Here is a 26,998-nt window from a genome sequence, read left to right on the forward strand (position 1 = left end):
AGTAGACTCGTCTAGGGAGGCTATTTGGGTGGAATTGAGGAAGGGGAAGGTGTAGTGATGCTTATAGGGGTGTATTATAGACCACCTAATGGGGAACAAGACTTGGAGGAGCAAATTTGTAAGGAGATAGCAGATATTAAGGAATAGGGTTGTTATCATAGGTGACTTTAACTTCCCTAATATTGATTGGCACATGATTAGTTCCAAGGGTTTAGATGGGGCAGAGTTTGTGTGTCCAGGACGGATTCCAGTCACAATATGTGGACAGGCCGACCGGGGGAATGCCATACTAGATCTGGTACTAGGTAATGAACCAGGTCAGGTCACAGATCTCTCAGTGGGTGAGCATCTGGGGGACAGTGACCACCACTCCCTGGCCTTTAGCATTATCATGGAAAAGGATAGAATCAGGGAGGACAGGAAAATTTTTAATTGGGGAAAGGCAAATTATGAGGCTATAAGGCTAGAACTTGCGGGTGTGAATTGGGATGATGCTTTTGCAGGGAAATATACTATGGACATGTGGTCGATGTTTAGAGATCTCTTGTAGGATGTAAGGGATAAATTTGTCCCTGTGAGGAAGATAAAGAATGGTAGGGTGAAGGAACCATGGGTGACAAGTGAAGTGAAAAATCTAGTCAGGTGGAAGAAGGCAGCATACATGAGGTTCAGGAAGCAAGGATCAGATGGGTCTATTGAGGAATATAGGGAAGCAAGAAGGGAACTTAAGGGGCTGAGAAGAGCAAGAAAGGGACATGAGAAGGCCTTGGTGAGTAGGCTAAAGGAAAACCCCAAGGCATTCTTCAATTATGTGAAGAAAAAGATGACAGGAGTGAAGGTAGGACCGATTAGAGATAAAGGTGGGAAGATGTGCTTGGAGGCTGTGGAAGTGAGCGAGGTCCTCAATGAATACTTCTCTTCGGTATTCACCAAAGAGAGGGAACTTGATGATGGTGAGGACAATATGAGTGAGGTTGATGTTCTGGAGCATGTTGATATTAAGGGAGAGGAGGTGCTGGAGTTGCTAAAATACATTAGGACAGATAAGTCCCCGGGGCCTGATGGAATATTCCTCAGGCTGCTCCATGAGGCGAGAGAAGAGATTGCTGAGCCTCTGGCTAGGATCTTTATGTCCTCATTGTCCATGGGAATGGTACTGGAGGAATGGAGAGAGGTGAATGTTGGCCCCTTGTTCAAAAAAGGTAGTAGGGATAGTCCAGGTAATTATAGACCAGTGAGCGTTATGTCTGTGGTGGGAAAGCTGTTGGAAAAGATTCTTAGAGATAGGATCTCTGGGCATTTAGAGAATCATGGTCTGATCAGGGACAGTCAGCATGGCTTTGTGAAGGGCAGATCATGTCTAACAAGGCTGATAGGGTTCTTTGAGGAGGTGACCAGGCATATAAATGAGGGTAGTGCAGTGGATGTGATCTATATGGATTTTAGTAAGGCATTTGACAAGGTTCCACATGGTAGACTTATTCAGAAAGTCAGAAGGCATGGGATCCAGGGAAGCTTGGCCAGGTGGATTCAGAATTGGCTTGCCTGCAGAAGGCAGAGGGTGGTGGTGGAGGGAGTACATTCAGATTGGAGGATTGTGACTGTTGGTGTCCCACAAGGATCTATTCTGGGACCTCGACTTTTTGTGATTTTTATTAACGACCTGGATGTGGGGGTAGAAGGGTGGGTTGGCAAGTTTGCAGACGAGACAAAGGTTGGTGGTGTTGTAGATAGTGTAGAGGATTGTCAAAGGTTGCAGAGAGACATTGATAGGATGCAGAAGTGGGCTGAGAAGAGGCAGATGGAGTTCAACCTGGAGAAGTGTGTGGTGGTACATTTTGGAAGGACAAACGCCAAGGCAGAGTACAAAGTAAATGGCAGGATACTTGGTAGTGTGGAGGAGCAGAGGGATTTCGGGGTACATGTCCACAGATCCCTGAAAGTTGCCTCACAGGTGGATAGGGTAGTTAAGAAAGCTTATGGGGTGTTAGCTTTCATAAGTCGAGGGACAGAGTTTAAGAGTCGCGATGTAATGATGCAACTCTCTAAAACTCTGGTTAGGCTACACTTGGAGTACTGTGTCCAGTTCTGGTCACCTCACTATAGGAAGGATGTGGAAGCATTGGAAAGGGTACAGAGGAGATTTACCAGGATGCTGCCTGGTTTAGAAAGTATGCATTATGATCAGAGATTAAGGGAGCTAGGGCTTTACTCTTTGGAGAGAAGGAGGATGAGAGGAGACATGATAGAAGTGTACAAGATAATAAGGGGAATAGGTAAAGTGGATAGCCAGCGTCTCTTCCCCAGGATACCACTGCTCAATACAAGAGGACATAGCTTTAAGGTAAGGGGTGGGAAGTTCAAGGGGGATATTAGAGGAAGGTTTTTTACTCGGAGTAGCCTGAGTCAGTGGTGGAGGCAGGTACACTAGTGAAGTTTAAGAGACTACTAGACAGGTGTATGGAGGAATTTAAGGTGGGGGCTTATATGGGAGGCAGGGTTTGAGGGTCAACACAACATTGTGGGCCGAATGGCCTGTGCTGTACTATTCTATGTTCTATATTTGTAGTAAGCACAAGGTTGTGATTGTGGGAGATTTTAATTTTCCACACACAGACTGGGAAGCCCATTCTGTAAAAGGCTGGATGGCTTGGAGTTTGTAAAATGTGTGCAGGATAGTTTTTTTTTTTTTTGCAGCAATACTTAGAGGTACCAACTGGAGAAGGAGCAGTGTTGGATCTCTTGTTAGGGAATGAGATAGGTCAGGTGATGGAGGTATGTGTTTGGGGAGCACTTTGGGTCCAGGGATCACAATACCATTAGTTTCAATATAATTATGGAGAAGGATAGGACTGGACCCAGGGTTGAGATATTTGATTGGAGAAAGGCTAACTTTGAGGAGATGCGAAAGGATTTAGAAGGAGTGGATTGGGACAATTTGTTTTATAGGAAGGATGTAATAGAGAAATAGAGGTTATTTAGAGGTGAAATTTTGAGGATACAGGATCTTTGCTCCTGTTAGGTTGAAAGGAAAGGTTAAAAGTTTCAGAGTGCCATGGTTTTAAAGGGATATTGCAAACTTCTTTCAGAAAAAGAGAGGGATCGACAATAAACATAGGCAACTTCGAGTTAATGAGGTGCTCGAGGAATATAAAGAATGTAAAAAGAATCTTAAAGAAATTAGAAGAGCTAAAAGATGACATGAGGCTGCTTTGGCAAGTAAGGTGAAAATAAATCCAAAGGGTTTCTATAGTTATATTAATAGTGAAAGGATAGTGAGGGATAAAATTGGTCTCTTAGAGAATCAGAGTGGACGGCTATGTGCGGAGCCAAAAGAGATGGGGGACACTTTGAACAATTTCTTCAGTATTCACTGAGGAGAAGGATATTGAATCGTGTAAGGTAAAGGAAACAAGAAGGGTAGTTATGAAAACTATGATGATTAAAGAAGAGGAAGTACTGGTGCTTTTAAGGAATATAAAAGTGGATAAGTCTCCGGGTCCTGACAGGATATTCCCCAGGATCTTGAGGGAAGTTAGTGTGGAAATAGCAGGGGCTCTGACAGAAATATTTCAAATGTCATTAGAAACGGGGATGGTGCTGGAGGATTGGCGTATTGCTCATGTGGTTCCATTGTTTTAAAAAGGGTTCTAAGAGTAAACCTAGCAATTATCAGCCTGTGAGTTTGACGTCGGTGGTGGGTAAATTCATGGAAAGTATTCTTAGAGATGGTGTGTATGTATATATGTGTGTGTGTGTGTGTATGTGTATGTATGTGTATATATATATATATATATATATATATATATTTATAATTATCTGGATAGACAGGGTCTGATTAGGAACAGTCAACATGGATTTGTGCGTGAAAGGTCATGTTTGACAAATCTTATTAAATTTTTTGAGGTTACTAGGGAAGTTGATGAGGATAAAGCGGTGGATGTTGTCTATATGGACTTCAGGAAGGCCTTTGACAAGGTTCCACACGGAAGGTTAGTTAGGAAGGTTCAATCATTAGGTATTAATATTGAAGTAGTAAAATGGATTCAGCAGTGGCTGGATGGGAGACGCCAGAGAGTGGTGGTGGATAACTGTGTGTCAGATTGGAGGTTGGTGACTAGTGGTGTGCCTCAGGGATCTGTACTGGGTCCAATGTTGTTTGTCATATATATTAATGATCTGGATGATGGGGTGGTAAATTGGATTAGTAAGTATGCAGATGATACCAAGAAAGGTGGAGTTGTGGATAATGAAGTAGGTTTTCAAAGCTTGCAGAGAGATTTAGGCCAGTTAGAAGAGTGGGCTGAAAGATGGCAGATGGAGTTTAATGCTGAAAAATATGAGGTGCTACATTTTGGTAGTACTAATCAAAATAGGACATGCATGGTAAATGGTAGGGCACTGAAGAATGCAGTAGAACAGAGGGATCTAGGAATAATGGTGCATAGTTCCCTGAAGGTGGAATCTCATGTGGATTGGGTGGTTAAGACCATAAGACAAAGGAGCAGAAGTCAGCCATTCGGCCCATCGAGTCTGCTCCGCCATTTTATCATGAGCTGATCCATTCCCCCATTTAGTCCCACTCCTCTGCCTTCTCACCATAACCTTTGATGCCCTGGCAACTCAGATACCTATCAATTTCTGCCTTAAATACACCCAATGACTTGGCCTCCACTGCTGCCCATGGCAACAAATTCCATAGATTCACCACCCTCTGACTAAAAACATTTCTTTGCATTTCTGTTCTGAATGGGCGCCCTTCAACCCTGAAGTCATGCCCTCTCGTACTAGACTCCTCCCCATCATGGGAAACAACTTTGCCACATCCACTCTGTCCATGCCTTTCAACATTCGAAATGTTTCTGAGGTCTCCCCTCATTCTTCTAAACTCCCAAGGAATACAGTCCAAGAGCGGACAAACGTTCCTCATATGTTAACCCGCTCATTCCCGGAATCATTCTCGTGAATCTTCTCTGTACCCTCTCCAACGTCAGCACATCCTTTCTTAAATAAGGAGACCAAAACTGCCCACAATACTCAAGTGAGGTCTCACCAGTGCCTTTTAGAGCCTCAACATCACATCCCTGCTCCTATATTCTTCCTCTAGAAATGAATGCCAACATTGCATTCGTCGTCTTCACTACTGACTCAACCTGGAGGTTAAATTTAAGGGTATCCTGTACAAGGACTCTCAAGTCCCGTTGCATATCAGAACTTTGAATTCTTTCCCCATTTAAATAATAGGCTGCCTGTTTATTTTTTTCTGCCAAAGTGCATAATCATACACTTTCCAACATTGTACTTCATTTGCCACTTCTCTGCCCATTCTTCCAATCTATCCAAGTCTCTCTGCAGACTCTGTTTCCTCAGCACTACCGGCCCCTCCACCTATCTTTGTATCGTCAGCAAACTTAGCCACAAAGCCATCTATTCCATAATCCAAATCGTTGATGTGCAATGTAAAAAGAAGCAGCCCCAACACGGACCCCTGAAGAAAGCTTTTGGCCTTTATTAATCAGAGCATTGAGTATAGTAGTTGGGATGTAATGTTGAAATTGTATAAGGCATCGGTAAGGCCAATTTTGGAGTATTGTGTACAGTTCTGGTCACTGAATTATAGGAAAGATGTCAATAAAATAGAGTACAGAGGTGATTTACTAGAATGTTGCCTGGGTTTCATCTCTGAGGTTACAGAGAAAGGTTGAACAAGTTGGGTCGTTATTCTAGAAGGTTGAGGGGGACTTGATAGAGGTATTTAAAATTATGAGGGGGATAGATAGAGTTGACATGGATAGGCTTTTTCCATTGACAGTGGGGGAGATTCAAACAAGAGGACATGAGTTGAGAGTCAAAGGGCAAAGGTTTAGAGGTAACATGAGGGGGAACTTCTTTACTCAGAGGGTGGTAGCTGTGTGGAACGTGCTTCCAGCAGAAGTGGTTGAGGCAGGTTCAATGTTGTCATTTAAAGTTAAATTGGATAGATATATGGACAGGAAAGGAATGGAGGGTTATGGGCTGAGTGCAGGTTGGTGGGACTAGGTGAGAGTAAGAGTTTGGCATGGACTAGAAGGGCTGAGATGGCCTGTTTCCATGCTGTAATTGTTATATGGTTATACAACACCAAGGTTGCTGGTGTTGCAGATAGTGTAGAGGATTGTTGAAGATTGCAGAGAGACATTGATAGGATGCAGAAGTCAGCTGAGAAGTGGCAGATGGAGTTCAACCTGGAGAAGTGTGAGGTGGAACACTTTGGAAGGACAAACTCCAAGGCAGAGTACAAAGTAAATGGCAGGATACCTGGTAGTGTGGAGGAGCCGAGGGATCTGGGGTTATATGTCCACAGATCCCTGAAAGTTGCCTCACAGGGAGATAGGGTAGTTAAGAAAGCTTATGGGGTGTTAGCTTTCATAAGTCGAGGGATAGGGTTTAAGAGTCGTGATGTAATGATGCAGCTCTATAAAACTCTGGTTAGGCCACACTTGGAGTACTATGTCTAGAGTGGTCGCCTCACTATAGGAAGGGTGTGGAAGCATTGGAAAGGGTACAGAGGAGATTTACCAGGATGCTGCCTGGTTTAGAGAGTATGCATTATGATCAGAGTTTAAGGGAGCTAGGGCTTTACTCTTTGGAGAGGAGGAGGATGAGAGGAGACATGATAGAGGTATACAAGACAATAAGGAATAGATAGAGTGGACAGCCAGTGCCTCTTCCGCAGGGCACCACTGCTCAATACAAGAGGACGTGGCTTTAAGGTAAGGAGTGGGAAGTTCAAGGGGGATATTAGAGGAAGGTTTTTTACTCAGAGAGTGATTGGTGCATGGAATGCACTGCCTGAGTCAGTGGTGGAGGCAGATACACTAGTGAAGTTTAAGAGACTACTAGACAGGTATATGGAGGAATTTAAGGTGGGGGTTTATATGGGAGGTAGGGTTTAACGGTTGGCACAACAGGCCCTTCGGCCCACAATGTTATGTGCTGTACTGTTCTATTTTAAAATCTACCTTGCGGGGGGGGGGGTTGCGGTGGAGGTATTTTTTCAGGTGATCCCACATGCGTCTGTATTTACTGAGGAAACTGGCATGAAGTCTATGGAGTTAAGGGAAACAAGTAGTGAGATTATGGAAACTGTACAGATTGAAAAGGAGGAGGTGCTTGCTGTCTTGAGGAAAATTAAAGTGGATAAATCCCCGGGACCTGACAGGGTGTTCCCTCGGACCTTGAAGGAGACTAGTGTTGAAATTGCAGCGGCCCTGGCAGAAATATTTAAAATGTCGCTGTCTGCAGGTGAGGTGCCGGAGGATTGGAGAGTTGCTCATGTTGTTCCATTGCTTAAAAAAGGATCGAAAAGTAGCCCAGGAAATTGTAGGCTGGTAAGTTTAACGTTGGTAGTAGGTAAGTTATTGGAGGGAGTACTAAGAGACTGAATCTACAAGTATTTGGATAGACAGGGACTTATTAGGGAGAGTCAACATGGCTTTGTGTGTGGCAGGTCATGTTTGACCAATCTGTTGGAGTTTTTCGAGGAGGTTACCAGGAAAGTGGATGAAGGGAAGGCAGTGGATATTGTCTACATGGACTTCAGTAAGGCCTTTGACAAGGTCCGGCATGGGAGGTTAGTTAGGAAAATTCAGTCGCTAGGTATACATGGAGAGGTGGTAAATTGGATTAGACATTGGCTCAATGGTAGAAGCCAAAGAGTGGTAGTAGAGAATTGCTTCTCCGAGTGGAGGCCTGTGACTAGTGGTGTGCCACAGGGATCAGTGCTGGGTCCATTATCATCCAGATCATTGCTATAGATGACAAATAATAATGTGGTAAATTGGATCAGCAAGTTTGCTGCTGATACAAAGACTAGAGGTGTAGTAGACAGTGAGGAAGGTTTTCAGAGCCTGCAGAGGGACTTGGACCAGCTGGAAAAATGGGCTGAAAAATGGCAGATGGAGTTTAATACAGACAAATGTGAGGTATTGCACGTTGGAAGGACAAACCAACGTAGAACATAAGGGTTAATGGTAAGGCACTGAGGCATGCAGTGGAACAGGGGGATCTGGGAATACAGATATAAAATTCCCTAAAAGTGGCGTCACAGGTAGATAGGGTCGTAAAGAGAGCTTTTGGTACATTGGCCTTTATTAATCGAAGTATTGAGTATAAGAGCTGGAATGTTATGATGAGGTTGTATAAGGCATTGGTGAGGTGGAATCTGCAGTATTGTGTTCAGTTTTGTTCACCAAATTACAGGAAGGATATCAATAAGGTTGAAAGAGTGCAGAGAAGGTTTACAAGGATGTTGCCAGGACTTGAGAAACTCAGTTACAGAGAAAGGTTGAATAGGTTAGGACTTTATTCCCTGGAGCGTAGAAGAATGAGGGGAGATTTGACAAGAAGTATATAAAATTATGATGGGTATAGATAGTGAATGCAAGTAGGCTTTTTCCACTGAGGCAAGGGGAGAAAAAAAAAGCCAGAGGGCATGGGTTAAAGGTGGGGGGGGGGAGAGTTTAAAGGGAACATTGGGGGGGGGCTTCTTCACACATAGTGGTGGGAGTATGGAATGAACTGCCAGACGAGGTGGTAAATGCGGGTTCTTTTTTAACATTTAAGAATAAATTGGACAGATACATGGATGGGAGGTGTATGGTGGGATATGGTCCGTGTGCAGGTCAGTGGGACTAGGCAGAAAATGGTTTGGCACAGCCAAGAAGGGCCAAAAGGCCTGTTTCTGTGCTGTAGTTTTTCTATGGTTTCTATGGGAGGCTGGTCAAGAAATATCGGTTGCTCGCTATTCAAGATGAGTTAGTAAGCTGCATTAGACATTGACTTTGTGGGAAAAGCCAGAGAGTGGTAGTAGAGGTATTCATCTCTGACTGGCAGCCTATGACGAGTGGTCTGCCACAGGGATCAGTGCTGGGTCCTTTGTTTGTGATCTATGTCAATGATCTGGATGATAACATGGTTAATTGGATCAGCAAATTTGAGGATGACAACAAGATTGGGGGTGTAGTGGACAGTGAGGAGGGCTATCGGGGCTTGCAGAGGGGTCTGCATCAGCTGGAAAAATGGCAGATGAAATTTAATACAGACAAGTGTGAAGTTTTGTACTATAGTATGACAGTGAACAACAGGGACTGAGTGGTAGAACAAAGAAATCTGTGAATGTAGGTTAATAATATGTCACGGGTAGTAATTGTTGTAAAGAAGGCTTTTGGAAAATTGGCCTTCATAAATCAATATTGAGTACAGAAAATGGGATGCTATTTTGAAGTTGTATAATGTGTTGGTGAGACCGATTTTGGAGTATTGTGTGCCGTTTTGGTCACCTACCTACAGGAAAGATGTAAACAAGGTTGAAAGGGTACAGAAAAAATTTACAAGGACGTTGCCAGTTCTGGAGGACCTGAGTTATAAGGAAAGATTGAATAGATTAGAACTGTATTCTTTAGAACTTAGAACGTTGAGAGAAGATTTGATAGGTTTACAAAATTGAGGGGTGTAGTGCAAGCAACCTTTTTTCCACTTTGTTGGGTGGGACTACAGCTAGAGGTCATGAGCTAATGATGAAAGGTGAAAATTTTAAGGGGAACATGAGGGGAAAACTTCAGAAGTTTGAGTGCAGAATGAGCTGCCAACACTAGTGAGCCACGCAAGATCAAATTCAATATTTAAGACAAGTTTGGATAGGTACATGGATAGTAGAAATATGCAGGGCTATGATTCAGGTGCAGGTTGTTGAGTAGGCAGCTTAAATAGTTTTGGCTTGTGCTAGCTGGGCCAAAGGGACTGTTTCAGTGCTGTTTTTCTGACTCTTGACTCTGTCTCTTCTACCTTTCCTACAATAATACTTGCATTCTTGCAGCTCAGGATGCTAATCACACCATGCTCAACCTTGTTAATCCTTTGCCTTCCTGACTTTCAGGTCTTAACAACTGTTTCCAACTTTTCCACTATCTGCTCTGGTTCTCATCCAAACTGCAACTTTACCACACCTCCCTCTGCCCCCCCCCCCAACATCTTGTAAACTTCCATTTTATTTTAGCATATACTAAGGAGGAATTACGTGAACTCTTTCCTTATAGTCATAGAACACTACAGCACAGAAATAGGCTCTTCAGCCTGCGTAGTCTGTACCAAACAGTTATTCTGTGCAGTCCTGTTGATCTGCACCTGGCCCACAGTTCTCATACCCCTCCCATCCATGTACTTAACCAAATTTCTTGAATATTGCAATTGAAACTACATCTACCATTTCTCATGCAGCTCATTCCACTCTCACCACCCTTGGTGAAGAAGTTCCCATGCAGGTTTCCCTTAAATATTTCACCTTTTGCCCTTAACCCTAATGATTCCAGGATTGAATGGTTTGTCATATGAAGACTACTTGATGGCTCTGGGCCTGTATTCACTAGACTTCAGAAGAATGAGGTGTAACCTTATTGAAACATTTCAAATGGTGAAAGGCCTTGATAGTAGAAGTGAAGAGGATATTTCGTATGGTGGGAGAGTCTAAGACCAGAGGACACAGCCTCAGAATAGAGGGGCATCCTTTTAGAATAAAAATGAGGGTGTTTTCGCCAGAGAGTGGCAAATCTGGAATTATTTGGCCTCCACAGCTGCCTGTGGCAAGCCTTTATGTACATTTAAGGCAGAGGTTGATGGATTCTTGATTGGTCAGGGCATGAAGGGATATGGGGGAAAAGGCAGGAGATTGGGACTGAGGAAAATTGGATCAGCCATGATGAAATAGAGCAGACTCAATGGGCCAAATGGCCTAATTCTGATCCTTTATCTTATGGTCTTAACCTATGATCCTTTGTACTACTCTCACTCAACCTCAATGGAAAGCATAATTTTATATACCTCTACCATATCTCCTTTCTGGCCTGTGCTCTATGGAATAAAGTCCTAACCTACTCAACCTTTTTCTATAACTGAGGTCCTCAAGTCCTGACAGTATTCATGTAGCTTTTTTCTGCACTCTTTCAATCTTGTTTATATCTTTCTGGTATATAAGTGATAAGAACTGCACACAATTCTCCAAATTTGGCCTCACTAGTATCTTGTACAACTTCGACACAACATCCCAGCTCCCGTGCTATATACTCTCCTTTAGGAAAGGCTACCCTATTTACCTATGATGGCCGGTTTCAAGGAAATGTAGACCTTTATTCACAGATCCCTCTGTACTATTACATTCCTTAATGCCTGCCTTCCCTTTGTTCTACCATACTACCCAGTGCCCTCCTCCTCACTATCGGTCCTGCCTCACACTTGAACTCCATCTGTCATTCTTTGGCCCCCTTTTCCAGCTGGCTCAGATTCTGTTGCAAGTTTTGAAGCCTTGACAGTCGTCTTCACTGTCCACCACACCTCCAATCTTGGTGTCATCTGCAAATCTGCTGATCCAAGTTTACCATATCATCATCCAAATAACATTGGACCCATCACCGATCCCTGTGGCACTTCACTCTTCACACCTCTCCAGTCAGAGAGGCACCATCTACTGTCATTCTCTGGCTTCTCCCACAAAGCCAATATTGAATTCATTTACTACCAGAATGCCAATCGACCGAACCTTCTTGACCAACATCCCATGCGTGACTTTGTCAAAGGCCTTGCCAAGTCCATGCAGAAAATATTCACTACCTTCCCTTCATCACCTTTGCTAACAAAATCCTTGAACAATTTTAAGACTAGTTAGATATGACATAGCATGCACAAAGCCAAGTTTACTATCCTTAATAACACAAAATGCTGGAGGAACTCAGCAGGCCAGGCAGCATCTATGGAAGAGTACAGTTGACGTTTCAGGCTGAAACCCTTCAGTGGAGCTGGAGGAAAGAAGATGAGTCAGAGTTAGAGAGTGTGAGGCCTATCTCTAATCTGGCTCTGTTCTATTCAAATGCTCGTACATCCATTCCCTTGGAATACCTACCAATAATTTATCCACTATTGGGATTGGGTTCTCTGGCTGACAGTTTTCCAGCTTATTCTTAAAGCCTTTCTTGAACAACTGAACAATATCAGCTACCCTATAATCCTCTGGCACCTCACCCATGGTTAAAGGTGTTTCAAATATCTCTGCTAGGACCTCTGCTATTTCTGCACTTGCCTCCCACAAGGTCTAAGGGATCACCTTGTCAGGCCCTGGGGATTTCTCCACCCTAATTTGACTCAAGAAAGCAAGCACCTCTTGCTTTGTACTCCTTGACTAGTGTGGTAGCCCTGGCAACATCCTCAGTACACTTGCCAGTATAATAGTAGAATTGACTAAAGTTAGCAGAATAAAGACTGTTCAAAGTTCCTTTCATTAAAACAGGAAGTAAGGATGTTGAGAGGCCGAGATAAGGTGAAGGACAGGAGATATGAAAAATGTTTCGACACTGAGAGGTACTCCAAATTCAAAACTCACTGTCTGAAAGAGTGGAGGAGTTAGAAAACCTTGTATCTAATGGGCTTGTATGCATTCTTGAAGAGCCTTGAAACCTAGTGTTCAAAACAATGTTATCAGATGAACTAGCTTCACCGAATCATTGTTGTGTATTTCATAGTCACAGGCTGTTTTGGCCAGCTTCCATGATGGTAAAACCTATCTATGCTCCTCATATTTTCTTGTATCCCTCTACCTTCCCTCTTCTTTCATGTTTGTAGTACCTGTCCAAATGACTTTTAAATATTGCATTTGACTGCATTACCTCTTGTGACTTATTCCAGATATTCCTCACCCATTGTGCAAATACTTGCCCCTCAATCTCCTTTACATTTCTCCCTTGTGTCCTCTAGTTCTTGCCTGTCCCTGAGGGTAGGTTGGGGTGGGGGAAGTGATTCTATCCATTGTTTCAATGCCACTGAATTTTATATAATTGTAAAACTTACATTCTATTAAGAATAAATGTGAGCTGTTGAATCTCTCCTTGTAACTAAATTTGCCAATTCCTGGCAACATTGTGATGTATTTCTTCTGCACTTCCTTGCTCCCCTTCCTGTATTGTTGAACTAGAACTGAAGGGTATACTAACCTTTAAAGGGGACATGATATCCCAACTCTATACTCAATGCTTCAGCTGATGAAGGCAGTCATGTAAGCTGCCTTTTTCACTATCCCATCCACCTGTGTTGTCACTTTCAGGGAACTCTGGACTTGTACCTCAAAGTTTCCTTTTACATCTGTGTTCCTAAGGTCCGCTATCTACTCTGACCCACTGGATTTTGAATTCGCAGAGCTTTACGCTACTTGTCTGGATTAAACTCAATTTGTCACTGCTCTGCCAATTTTTTTCCAGCTGATCTTTTTCCCACTATTTTTAAATAACCACCTTTTTTGTTAGGGTTAACTTAATAACTTAGTTACTTAATAACTTAAGTAATTTTTTGCCATCTGAAGACTTGCTAAACTTGACCTCTGCATTCTTAATTATGTCTTTCTATAGAAGGTCCCACCACAGATCCCTGCAATACCATGCTTGTAACATTTGTGGTTGGAAAAAATACTCCTACACTCTGCCTCCTATCCCTTGGACAATCTTGGATCCAGTTTGCTGATGCATCTTGGATAGATGGGTTATGTCTTCTGGCACAACTTGTGATATTTTTCAATTCCAACCAGGTTTCAGAGGAGCATGATGATTCCAGGACAAGAATTCCAGGAAAAGTAAAGGCTAGGCTTTTGCATAAGAGAATTCGGGGTTCACCAAAGATCTCTGCACTTCAGATCTCAAATCGGTTGCAACAAGAAAAACTGAGGGCAAAGAGAAGACAAGAGATGTCTAAGTATATCATTCACCGACGAGAGCAAGGTAAAGAGGGAGCTGAACACCAGGAGTGCCAAAATTCTGGACAAATCTCAAGACTAGAAAGAAAACACAAAGTAGGAAAAAGATACAAATGTGCAAGAGAAACAATGAATGGTAAGGATTCATTGTACTATTGAACTGGGTGGTTTTTTAAAAAAAAGAAGTTTACTGGATCTATTTGTCTCAACTAAACATGATGTCTGTTGTGTCCAAGAATCTGTTCAACTTGTCATGCTTGATCTAACAAAGAGCTTTGACTCAGTTTAGAACTCCAGCCCTGCTATTTTCCCACCTGTGTTTCTGTTGCTCTTTTTTTTTTTTTAAAAAAGAAAAATCTACTGAAGCTGCACCTGTCACATTTGCCTATGATGCTCGTTTTTTAGCCAAATATTTCAAATTTGCATTTACTGACTTTTCGTACCTTTTGCCATTGGGGCCTGATTCTTTACACCTGAAATCCTCCTTGAACATCTGTCAAGATCTCTAATCTTGCAGTGAATAGAGGGAAATAGATGGACATTATTTACTTGGATTTCCAGAAGGCGTTTGATAAGGTGCCGTATTAAAGACTTGTCCATGAGATAAGGATGCATAGAGTTGGGTGTTATGTATTGGCATGGATAGAGGATTAGTTGATTAATAGAAAGCAGAGAGTTGGAATACATGGATGTTACTCTGGTTTGCAATCAGTGGTGAGTGGTGTGCCACAGAGGTCGGTGCTGGGCCCAAACTGGTCATGATTTACATTAACGATCTGGAAGAAGGGACCAATATTGAGTGGAAAAGCAAATTGTGCAGAAGATAGTCTGCAGAGAGATATAGATAGGTTAAGTGAGAGAGCAAGGGTCTGGCAGATGAAGTACAATGTTGCTAAATGTGAGGTCATCCACTTTGGAAGGAAAATTGAAAGAGCAGATTATTTAAATGGTTTAAAAAAAAATTACAGTATGCTGCTGTGCAGAGGGACTTGGAAGTGCTTGTTCATGAATCACAAATGGTTTGTAGGTAAAGCAGATTATCAAGAAGGCAAATGAAATGTTGGCCTTCATTGCTAGGGGATTGAATTTAAGAGCAGAGAGGTTATGCTGCTACTGCAGGGTACTGGTGAGGCCGAACCTGGAGTACTGCGTGCAGTTCTGGACTCATTACTTGAAGCATATACTGGCTTTGGATGTGGTGTGGAGGAGGGTCACCAGGCTGATTCCAGAGGTGAGGGGGTTAGACTGAGGAGAGACTGAGTTGCCTGGGACTGTACTCGTTGGAATTCAGAAGTATGAAGGGAGATCTTGTAGAAACATACAAGGGGTGATTGATAAGTTTATGGTCTAAGGTAGAAGAAGTCATTTTTAGAAAACATGTAGACACTTAGTCCAGTGGTTATGGAACATACAGATCCCTTCTTTGTAGAAGTGGTCCACAGCAGGGGTGATTGATAAGTTTGTGGCCTAAGGTAGGAGATGAGTTATTAACTTCAAACACTCTGCATCATCACTCAGAGTTGAACTACATGTGCACATAATGAGAATGTCTTGGACCTTCAAGAGATCCACAGCAGGGGTGATTGATAAGTTCGTGGCCCAGGGTAGACGATGAATTATACAGCTCTCGTTACATGCACGTGCAGTTCAACTCTGAGTTATTATGCAGAAAGTTTGAAGTTAATAACTCATCTCCTTCTACCTTTGGCCACGAACTTATCAATCACCCCTGCTGTGGACCACTTCTGGAGGTCCAAGATGCTGACTTCTACAAAGAAGGGATCCGTATGCTCCACAACTGCTGGACTTAAAGTGTGCAAATGTAGGAAAAAAATGTGCTAGGTTTTCTAAAATTGATGCAACACTCAAAGTTGCTGGTGAACGCAGCAGGCCAGGCAGCATCTCTAGGAAGAGGTACAGTCGACGTTTCGGGCCAAGACCCTTCGTCAGGACGCCAAGACCTGACGAAAGGTCTCGGCCCGAAACGTCAGCTGTACCTCTTCCTAGAGATGCTGCCTGGCCTGCTGCGTTCACCAACAACTTTGTGTGTTGCTTGAATTTCCAGCATCTGCAGAATTCCTGTTGTTTGCGTTTCCAAAATTGACTCCTACTTTAGGCTGCAAACTTATTAATCACCCCTTGTATAAAAATTATGGAAAGGATAGATAAGATAGAGGCAGGAAAGCTGTTTCCACTGGTTGGTGAGACTAGAACAAGGGAACATACTCAAGATTTGGGGGAGTAGATTTAGAATGGAGATGAAGAGGAACTACTTTTCCCAGAGGGTAGTGAATCTGTGGAATTCACAGCCCAATGAAGCAGTGGAGGCTACCTCAAAAAATGTATTTAAGATCAGGTTGGATAGATTTTTTGCATGGTTGGGGAATTAAGGGTTATGGGGGCAAAAAGGCCAGTAGGTAGAGATGAGTCTGTGGCCAGATCAGCTGTGATCTTACTGAATGGCAGAGCAGGCTCAAAGGGCCAGATGACCTACTCCTGTTTCTATTTCTTTTGTTCTTGTATCTCTGCTTTCACATCACCAACTTTATCTCCATATCTGAAGCTCCCAAAGTTGTTCCATTTTAATTCAAAGTATTTGCTATCTTTAAGTGTTAAATATTGCAATAATTGTTTTAAAGTAAGTTTTGTATTGTCTATTACCTTCAGATTTGTGTACACATTCTAGGCCTTGTATTCACTTTCATTTCTGTAAGAATGAGAAATTGTAGTAACTTCATGCTGATGCTCCACACTGTTGTTGATGGCACAACATGGTTTCAGTGTAAATCACTTAAAGTGAGGCAACCATCTACCACCATTCTAGGGCTTCTCCCACAAAGCAAATATTTAATCTAATTTACTACCTCCTCTTAAATGCCGAGCGACTGAACCTTGATCAACCCCATGCAGGACCTTGTCAAATGCTTTGTTGAAGTCCATGTAGACAATATCCACTGCCTTGCCTTCATCAACTTTCCTGGTAACTTCCTCAGAATGATCTAAGATTGGTTAGACATGACCTACTACGCATGAAGCCATGTTGCCTATCCTTAATCAGTCCATGTCTATCCAAATACTCGTATCCAATCCCTTAGTACCTTCCAATAGCTTTCCCACTACTGATGTCAGACTCGCAGTCTATAATTTTCTGGTTTGTTTGGAGCCTTTCTGAAACAGTGGAACAATGATGGCTATCCAATGCTCTGGTATCTTTCCTGTGCTAAGGATGATTTAAATATCCCTGCTAGGGTCCAGGCCTCACTTACCTCACGTAGAGTCCAAGGGAACACAGTGTCAGGACCTGGGGATTTATCCACCTTGATTTCCTTCAGGATAGCAAACACCTCTTCCTCTATAACTTGTACAAGGTCCATAAAGTTGATGCCACTTTGCCTCACTTTTGTGGACTGTCCATCTCCTGAGTAAATACAGAATTTTTTTTAATGATCTCCTCCCATTTCTTTTGGTATCACACATGGATTACCAATCTGATCTTCAAAAAGACCAGTTTTGTCTCTTGCTAACATTTTTTGCAGAGTATGACCACATTCCCTACACTTGTTATCTTTTTATTCTGACAGGTCCATACAATCTTTGTACTCTCAAAAATTTCACTTTTGAAGGCCTCCCACTTCCCAAGTACACCTTGGCCAACAAACAGCCAGTCCCAGTCCACCCTTGCCAGGTCATTTCTTACAGCATCAAACCAGACCTATCTTTTTCCAGTTTTACTTTGAAACAAATGGTACTGTGTTCCCCTACACAAACTTCTGTCCCCTGCCCTGTCTCATTCCCTGATAGCAGTTCAAGTATCACAGTTTCTTTGGGACTTCTATGTACCAAGGAGCAATCTTTCCAGAACACATTTGACACAAACTATCCCAACTAGTCCTTTCACAGTATGGGAGTCTGTCAATATGTGGAAGGTTAAAATCGCCTACTATAATAACCTTGTGTTTCTTGCAATAGTCTGCAATCTCTCCACAAATTCGTTCCTCTAAATTCCTTTAGCTGTTGGGTGGTCTGTATTATAGCCTATTTAACATGGTCGTACATTTCCACGCATAACACTACACTAGACACCAGAATACTACAGCACAGTGAGGCCCTTCGGCCCTTGATGTTCTGCTGACCCATATATTCCTTTTTTAAAAAAAGGTTCTAAACCCACACTACCTGTAACCCTCTATTTTTCTTTCATCCATGTGCCTGTCCATGTGGTTTGTCCATCGTCATCGATGAAGACCTGGACACCATTAGTCACTTTGAGACTGGATGAGGTGTGTCTGAAGATGACTGGTCAGGCCAATTTGGGCACAGATTGTCCTGGCACATGTTGGGCAGACGTGTAGGCACTACAGTTGTTACACTGGTGGCTCTGGACTTGTGCAGCTCGTGCTTATGTTGTGTTTCAGCAGTGCGCCTTGCTTCGTAAGCTTGACAGCCCTTGTGGATGAGGCCGCGCCAGGTAGTCATAGTCATATTTTATTGATCCTGGGGGAAATTGGTTTTCGTTACAGATGCTCCATAAATAATAGTAATAGAATCATAAATAGTTAAATAGTAATATGTAAATTATGCCAGGAAATAAGTCCAGGACCAGCCTATTGGCTCAAGGTGTCTGACCCTCCAAGGGAGGAGCTGTAAAGTTTGATGGCCACAGGCAGGAATGACTTCCTATGATGCTGTGCTGCATTTCGGTGGAATGAGTCTCTGGCTGAATGTACTCCTTTGGTAGGGCGGTTTTGTGCCAGTGTTTCCTAAGAGGTTGTGTCTATGTCAAATGACTTCAGGGAGGCTTTTAGTGTGTCTTTATAACATTTCTTCTGCCCTCCATGTGAGCGTCTTCTAGCAGAGAGTTCCCCCAAAAAGAAGCTGCTTGGGTATGCGCTCGTCCAGCATATGGATGACATGACCTGCCCACCGGGTCTGTGCTCTCATCAGTGTGTGGACTGATGGTAGACTTGCTCTGGAGAGAACTTCAGTGTCTGATACTTGTCTTGCCATCTGATGCCTAATATTCTGTGAAGACAAGTCATGTGAAAATGGTTGCAACACACATCAAAGTTGCTGGTGAACGCAGCAGGCCAGGCAGCATCTCTAGGAAGAGGTACAGTCGACGTTTCAGGCGGAGACCCTTCGTCAGGATGTGTGTTGCTTGAATTTCCAGCATCTGCAGAATTCCTGTTGTTTGCGTTATGTGGAAATGGTTGAGCTGTCTTGCATGCCTTCAATGCACCGTCCACGTTTCACGGGCATACAGGAGGGTAGTGAGTACCACAGCTCTGTGGACCTTCAGTTTTGTTGCTGGGCTGATTCCTCGGCGTTCTCACACAGTGGAGCGCAGTCTACCGAAAGCAGAGCTTGCCTTTGCTATTCTGCAGTTAACTTATGTATCAATAGTCACTGCTCGGGAGAGGGTGCTGCCAAGGTAAGTAAGTTACCTTACCACCGACTCAAACTGCAAGTTAACCTTTAGGGTGTTCTGCCCTTTTATTCCTGGAATCATTCTGTCACCCTCCTCTGGACCCTCTGCAGTGGCGGTGCCAGAGATCTTTTCTTGCTGGTGCTACAGTGGGGCTGAATTATTAGTGATGGTGCTGAGGGATGTACCCTATGGCAGAGGTCCCCAACCTTTTTTGCACTGCGGACCAGTTTAATATTGACAATATTCTTGCCAACTGGGGGGGGGATGGGTAGGGTTACCAATGGACAAGAGTAGCAGTCAAATGTTGTTTATCCCAAAAAAGACTACCATGACCATGAAGCCTTGCGTGGGCACCCATGTGAGCATGCATGATATGTGGGTACGTGCCCATTTTTCTCTACAAATCGTTTTTGGCAATTCTGTTCAGTGAAACTACACTGTACATACATTATTTCTACTTTATATAGGCTGTGTATTTATCATATCATTCCTGCTTTTCAACAGAAAAACACAACACTAATCCATAATGTCCACTGCTATTCGCATTACAAAGACAATGCCAAAAGATACACTGTTATTAAAGTCAAATAAGGCAAACAACAGATGCAAGGCTTTACCAGGAGTTGGACAAATCATACTCTGACCATACAATACCTCAATTAATTTGGCTACTGAATTTAAAACAAAGATCAACAGAATCACTGCTTGGAAGTCTAAGCAAAACCAATAGGCTTAATAGCAGTAAATGTAATAGTTTAGGATTTGCAGGAAACATAAGGACTATGGGGTATCCACCACAAAATAATAATAATCAGCATTAGTCTTGGCCTAAATTTTAAAATCAACTGCCCTCACCATTGTTCTCAGAGAAGCACAATCCGTCTCTTGTGATTGGTGACGAAAGCATCAATGATTTTCTGGATGTCAGGTGCTTTGGTCCTCCAGCTGTTTATGGCCAATAAGGCCAAGTTGCTGTTCCGAGCATCATCGCTGCTATTCCTTGGGTAGTTTTTGAGGCGGCTGAGGCAAGAGAAACTCTGTTCGCATGAGGCAGATGTCACAGGTAGAGTCAGTGATATGCAGATGAGTTTGTATAAATCTATAAATGCATCGCGGTAGGGTCTCATTGGAGCTAGAAATTCCACTGTGTCATTCACTGTCTGTCCTTGCTAGAGACTCAACCACAGCTCGCATACTCACAATCTTTGCATGTCCTTTGTCAAGCATATTTCCCAATCTTGAACAGTCTTGTTTTCTCAATCTGAATTCGGCCCATGTCTCCATCGCAAACCTATGAGCTGCACTTACATGGTGGGTTTTGAAAGCCGTTGTAGCTTTCCGCCAGTTGCGGTAACCGGTGACAGTGAAGGTAGACTCAGTATGGAACCCATGTCCTCCACCCAGGAAATGCCTGCATGTGAACCAGAATGTAGTATCTTTCATGATCGAATATTCCAGTCAGTCAAACCAGCCACGAATAAAACTCCTTTGCTGATTGCCAAACTTGTTGTGAGCAGCGAAGGGTACTTTCTCAATGCTGGCCATCGGGGTCCTTCCTCAGGCTGCTGGCTGACATCACTAACAGTATTCCCACTAGCACTAGGAGCAGCTTTATCCATGTTCTCTTCCGAATCCCACTCCGTTTCTTGTTCCTCTACTTCGCCCTCACACTCCTTCAATGAACTGCTGTCGTCCTCATCCCCACTTACTACTTTCTTCATGTCACTTTCAATTAAGACAGGCTCAGGTTGAGATCACTGATTCCTCTGGATGAGGTCGTTTTCTCACTAAAGAGCGATCCATTTTTCACGTCGGCCAAAATAATGCACGTGCCAGGCTGATCCTAGCTTGTAAAAGGTGTGTGTGTTCGATCTGTTAGTCTCGTGAGACCATGGATCTGCGCCTGGATGTATACTATCAATCTCTCGCAAGAGTGAGTGACGTCACCACCTGAAGTGATCTTAGATCAGTTTAATTGATCTGAGGACAGCAATGCCAAGACATTGACAATGAACGAATAAGCAGAAGTGTAGAGTGCATCTGGCAGAGTTTATAAGTTTATTGCCGCGTGGGTGCTATTGTAATTGGGGGTGCAGTCAACTGGAGAAACAAGCTGTATTCAAAACTATACAGAAAGCAAAGCAGCCGAAATTAGTATGTGAAATTTCAGTTTAATTTCTTTGGTGCTATGCTGGTGCTATTGCAATTTTTGCTGGGGCTATAGCACCAGCTAGCACCACCTTAGCGCTGCCCCTGAACTTCTGCAATGCCACTACATCTCTTCTAAGATGAGGAGTCCAAAACTGTTCACAATACTTAAGCTGAGGCCTCACCAGTGTTTTCTAAACCCCCAGCACCTCATCCCCACTCTTGTATTCTAGACCAGTGGTCCCCAACCTCCAGGCCATGGACCGATACGTTGCCGCGAATAATACAGCAGTGCAGTGGTAGCCGGAACACACCCACCACATCTTTAAGAAAAAAGCTGAATTCTAGACCACTTGAAATGAATGTTAACATTGCATTTGCCTTCCTCACCACTGTCTCGACCTGCATGTTAACCCTCAATGTATGCTGCACATGGGCTCCCAAGTCCCATTGCGTCTCAGAGTTTTGGATTTCCTTCCAGTTTAGAAAATAGTTTGCACATTTATTTCTACTACAAAAGTGCATGACCATGTATTTGTCAACATTGTGTTTAATTTCCCACTTTTTTGCCCATTCTCCTAATCTGTCCAAGTCCTGCATCCTACCTGTTTCCTCAACACTATCTGCCTCTCCACCAATCTTCGTATCATCTGCAAATTTGACAACAAAGGCATCAATTTCATCATATAAATCATTTATATACAGCATAAAAAGAAGTGGTTCCCACACTGACCCCCTGCGGAACACCACTAGTCACTGACAGCCAACCAGAAAAGGATCCTTTTATTCCCACTCGCTGCCTCCTACCAATGCTCTAACAATGCTAGTAGCTTTTCTGTAACGCCATGGGCTCTTAACTTGGTAAGCAGCCTTGTGTGTGGCACCTTGTCAAAGGCCTTCTGAAAGTCCAAATATACAACATCCATTGCATCCTCTTTGTCTATCCTACTTGTAATCTCCTGAAAGAATTCCAACAGGCTTGTCAGGCATGATTTTTCCCTGAAGGAAACCATGCTGATTTTGTACTATCTTGTCCTGTGTCATCAAGTACTCTGTAACCTCATCCTTAACAATTAACTCTAACAGCTTCCCAACTACTGTGGTCAGGTTAATTGGTTTATAGTTTCCTTTCTCAAAGAGTGGAGTAACACTTGCAATTTTCCAGTCCTCTGGCACCATGCCAAAGTACAATGATTTTTGAAAAATCATTTCTAATGTCACCACAATCTCTAACTCCACGTCTTTCTGAACTCTAGTGTGCAGTTCATCTGGTCCGGGTGACTTGTGTACTTTTGGGTGTCTCAGCTTTTTGAGCACCTTCTCCCTTGTAATCGTAACTGCACCCACTTCTCTTCCTTCTCATACAACAACATCCACCACTCTGCTAGCATCTTCCACAGTGAAGTCTGATGCAAAGTACTGACTTAGTTCATCAGCCATCTCCTTGTCCCCCCATTATTATTTCTCCTGCCTCGTTTTTGAGTGGTCCTGTATTCACTCATTTCTTTTTTTTAACATGAAAAAACTTTTGCTATCCACTTTGATATTATTTGCTAGCTTGCTTTCATATTTCATCTTTTCCCTTCAATGATTCTTTACTTGCTCTCTGTAGGTCTTTTTAAAAACTTCCCAATCCTCTATCTTCCCACTAATTTTTGATTTGTTGCGTGAACTTTGTTTTTACAATGGCTTTGACTTCCCTTATCAGCCACGGTTGTGTTATTTTACTGTTTGAGTGTTTCTTCATATTTGGAATACACATGTCCTGTACCTCCCTCATTTTTCCCAGAAACACATCATTGCTGCTCTGCTGACATCCCTGTCAGCAGCTCCTTCCAATTAACTTTGGCCAACTCTTCTTTCATTCTAGTTCTTACAGAAACATCTGCATGATGCTAAGCTAGGGCACATCATCAGTGATGCTACCTGGGGTTGTTAAGTGTTTCGGGTCTTTCAACATCATACACCCTCGCCCAGGTGACCCGACTGGGGTTGATCAGACCATGGCCTGTACCCTAGCAGCAACCCACCGATCTGCTCTCTTTATCCAGAGCCATCTTGACACTTGCTGCATCTGTGGTGGTAGAAATGGCTCTCCTTCTCTCTCCCATGATTCCAAGTGCAATATATACCTTGCAGAGCGACTGGCCTGCAAAGCCATGACACCCGACCTTCATGGGCCAACACTTTGCTCTCCAGCCTCTTTGGCAGTTGTTCTTCAGATCTTCATACTTGGCTCTTTTCTGCTCGTAGGCCTCCTCCATGCGTTCTTCCCACGGCACGGTAAGCTCGAACATGAGAACGTGCTTCGATGAGTTGGACCACAACACAATGTTGGGCCGCAATGTAGTCTCTGTGATGTGGGGAGGAAACTGCAGCTGTTTTCCCAGGTCTGCTTTCAGCTTCCGGTCCTGCACAGTGAAGAGCAACCCGGTTGCTTTCTGGTGTTCTGTTGGTCTTTCCCCTCTGACAAAGCAGATGGTGTTCTCGACCAGTCTTGTTTTCCGGCAGATGTTAAGGGTGCTGCAGATTGTCTCAGCAAGTGACTGGAGGACCTGGTCATGCCGCCACCGATAATGACCATTGGCAAGAGCTCTGGGGCAGCAGCACAGAATATGCTCTAGTGTACCGGTCTTCTCACAGAGGGGGAAAGTTGGTCATTCTGCAGGGCCCAGCAGTGCAGGTTGGATGGACTAGGATGGATGTCATAAACAGCCTGGATGAGGAACTTGATGCGGTGTGGATCCACCTTCCAGAGATCATTCCATGTGATCTTTCACTCGATCACCTGCTCCCATTTGGTCCAGGCTCCTTGCTGTTTCATTGCCACTGCTCTGCTGATCCTCTCCCCCGCCACAGCTGCCCTTACTTCATTCTGGACCAGTTCTCATCACTCTTTCCCTTGTACTTCGTCAAAATGGGGGACTTCAAGGCTTCCAGGTCCAGCTCTTCCCTTGGTGACTGCCCCCACCAGCACTTTTTGTGGTGCAGTCGCGCCTCAGCTTCTTCCACTACAGCTCCTGCTCTCCACTCTCTTCCAGTTCTCACTGCCACTCCTGCTCTGGCAACCTTTGGATCTGAAGATTCCTGGAATAGCAGCACCTCTCTTGCTCACAAAACCTTGAACTCCTCCTCGATGGATTTCAGGGGGAGCCTCGGTTTGCAGTTATTCCTGTACAGAGTGATGCTGCTGATGTTCCTTGGTAAACCCAGCCATTTTCGCAGGAACTGGCTGACTATCCTCTCTAATTCAGCAAGAGTGGAAACTCGAAACTCTTAGAGAAGCAGTGGCCAGAGGATTCTTGGTAGTGTACTGTGCTGGTAAATCCATGCCTTAAACCGCCCAGGAAGGCCCGTCCTGTCAACCTCCCGCAACCATTGTTCAAACTCCCCACAGGTGTTTCTTATTGCCGCCTTATCTCTGAGTGTTGCATCAAACATCTTCCCAAGACTTTTAACAGGGTTCTCTGAGATGGTAGGAATTGGAATGTCCTCAATAGAGAAACAAAATTTCTCCTGTACTCTTCCCTTCTTCAGCACTGCAGATCTTGATTTTGCAGGGCTTGAAGGACATCCTTGCCCACCTCATCAACCTTTCCAGCCCCTTAAAAATCCACCTAGCACCAGGCACTGACTCTGTAGTGATAGTCAGATCTTCCATGAAGGCTCATATTGGTGGTTGGCAGAGCCCAGATCTTGATTTCGGGCCTTGACACTGGCTCTGCAGATTTTACCAGCGTGTTCATTGCCAGGGTGAGGAGAATGACTGAGATAGTGCAGCCTGTGATGATACCAATCTCCAGCCTGCACCAGTCTGATGTTATTGGTCCTGTTGAGACTGAGGTGGAACCTGTTGTAGTAGTCCATAAGGAGGCCTCTGATTCCTTCAGGAACATGGTGCCTTCTCAGCGTCTTCAACAACCTTGTGGGGGATCGACGCATAGGCATTGGCCAAATCCAACCACAAAACCACTAAGTCACCCTTATTCTCTCTGGCCTCCCTCAGGAGCTGTGTGCTGCAAGCAGCCTGGTACCCCTGGAACGCCACCCTTCTGGACGGACGTGTCGATGTAATTGTTCCTCAGGAAGTATTCCGTTAGGTGCTTTGCCACCACGCTGAAGAAGATCTTCCCTTCAACACTCAGCAAGGATATTATCCTAAACTGGCTGATGTTCTCGGAGTCCTCTACTTTTGGAATCCACACTCCATTTGCATACTTCCATTGCTTGGGCACTTTGCCTTTCTTCCAGATGACCCTGAGGATTCTCCACAGCCGTCGGAGAAGCCAGGGGCAGCATTTGTAGATGTTGTAGGTGGTGCCATTCAGACCAGGTGCTGAGCCAGCACTGGCTTTCTTGACTACTTGCTGAGCCTCCTTGAAGAGAGGCTCTCGAAGGTTGAAAGCCTCTGTTGGTTCTGCAAGCATGATGAGGACATCAGTCTCCCAGTTCTCTGTTCAGGTTACTGAAGGTGCTTCGAAGATGGTGGTCCATCTGTTCCTTTGTGCAGGGCAGATTTCAGCTTCTCTTCTGATCCAGCAGCTGTTTGGTGAACTGAAATGGGTTACTGATAAATTCAGATCTTTCCTGTGCTGCTCTTCTCCTGTGCTTCAGATGTTGCTTCGCTCTTCTCAGAGTTATGAACCTTCTCCTCCGCATCACACGCAGTTCTTCCGGTGGTGCCCTTTCCTCATGGTTTGCCAATTTATGTTGTTGCTTGATCGCCTTGAGTTCTTTCCGGATGTTGTGAATTTTGGAGGCTGTTGTTTTTAACATATGGCTGTTTGGCCTACTTCACCTCCTTGGTACCAAATCTTTCTGCTGCCAGAGTTATGATCCCTGTTGTCATCTGTAATCTCCTCTCCACACCAGCTTTGGCCACTGTTTCCAATACTAGATCTACGTCCTCAAATCGTTGCCACTCTGTCTGACAGGCTTTGGGCCATCTGATCCGCACGGTCTGAGATGTGATGTTGGGATGCACAGCTTGCACCACGCAGAAGCTCTGGGTTCCATGAGGTGCTTCTTGACCCTGCTCCTCCTCTGTCTCAATCTGCACATTGTGGAGCTCTCTGTTGCTCTTTACACTTCACCCTTGACCGGTGGATTTTCAAGCCTCTCTGGTTCTTACAAATTTTGTCACAGATGTACTGCGTACTCGTTGATTGTCCATTGCACTGGGTCGGTAGCCTTATGTCCGTCTGCCTGGGAAGTTCTTTCGCGTACCACCCCCCCCCCGCCCCCGGGCTTCCCCTGGGGGTATCTTTCCATTCTTTGATCTGTAGCCGCCTTGGGTACTTTACAGGAGCTGCAGTTAGGGCTGCCAACCCACCCTCTCCCCGGTTTGCTGTCTTTCCAGGCTGTCAACTGTCTTTCCAGTTGTTACCAAACTTGCTGTCAACCAGACTCTTCCTGGTGGTCACTGGTGTCCCAGGAAGTAGTTCTTACAGAAACATCTGCATGATGCTAAGCCGGGGCACATCAGTGATGTTACCTGGGGTCGTCAGGTGTTTCGGGTCTTTGAACATCATACACCCTCACCCAGGCGACCTGACCAGGGTTGATCAAACCCCAACCTGTGCCCTAACAGCAACCCATGGATCTGCCTTCTTTATCCAGAGCCAGCTTGGCACTTTCTCTGCTGCATCTGTGGT

General features: G+C 44.1%; 1 protein-coding gene across 2 annotated transcripts in view; it reads left to right on the forward strand.

The window, feature by feature from the left end:
- The window catches only part of gpr141 (G protein-coupled receptor 141), a 92,344-nt gene that overhangs the window by 13,058 nt on the left and 52,288 nt on the right, over positions 1-26,998 (forward strand). For both annotated transcript variants that reach the window (XM_072268764.1, XM_072267892.1), the window contains exon 4: positions 13,604-13,904. In XM_072268764.1, the coding sequence (XP_072124865.1) occupies positions 13,604-13,904 (301 nt within the window). The remainder of the gene's footprint in view (positions 1-13,603; positions 13,905-26,998) is intronic.

Source organism: Mobula birostris, chromosome 1 (assembly GCF_030028105.1).
Source record: "Mobula birostris isolate sMobBir1 chromosome 1, sMobBir1.hap1, whole genome shotgun sequence".
NCBI lineage: Eukaryota > Metazoa > Chordata > Chondrichthyes > Myliobatiformes > Myliobatidae > Mobula > Mobula birostris.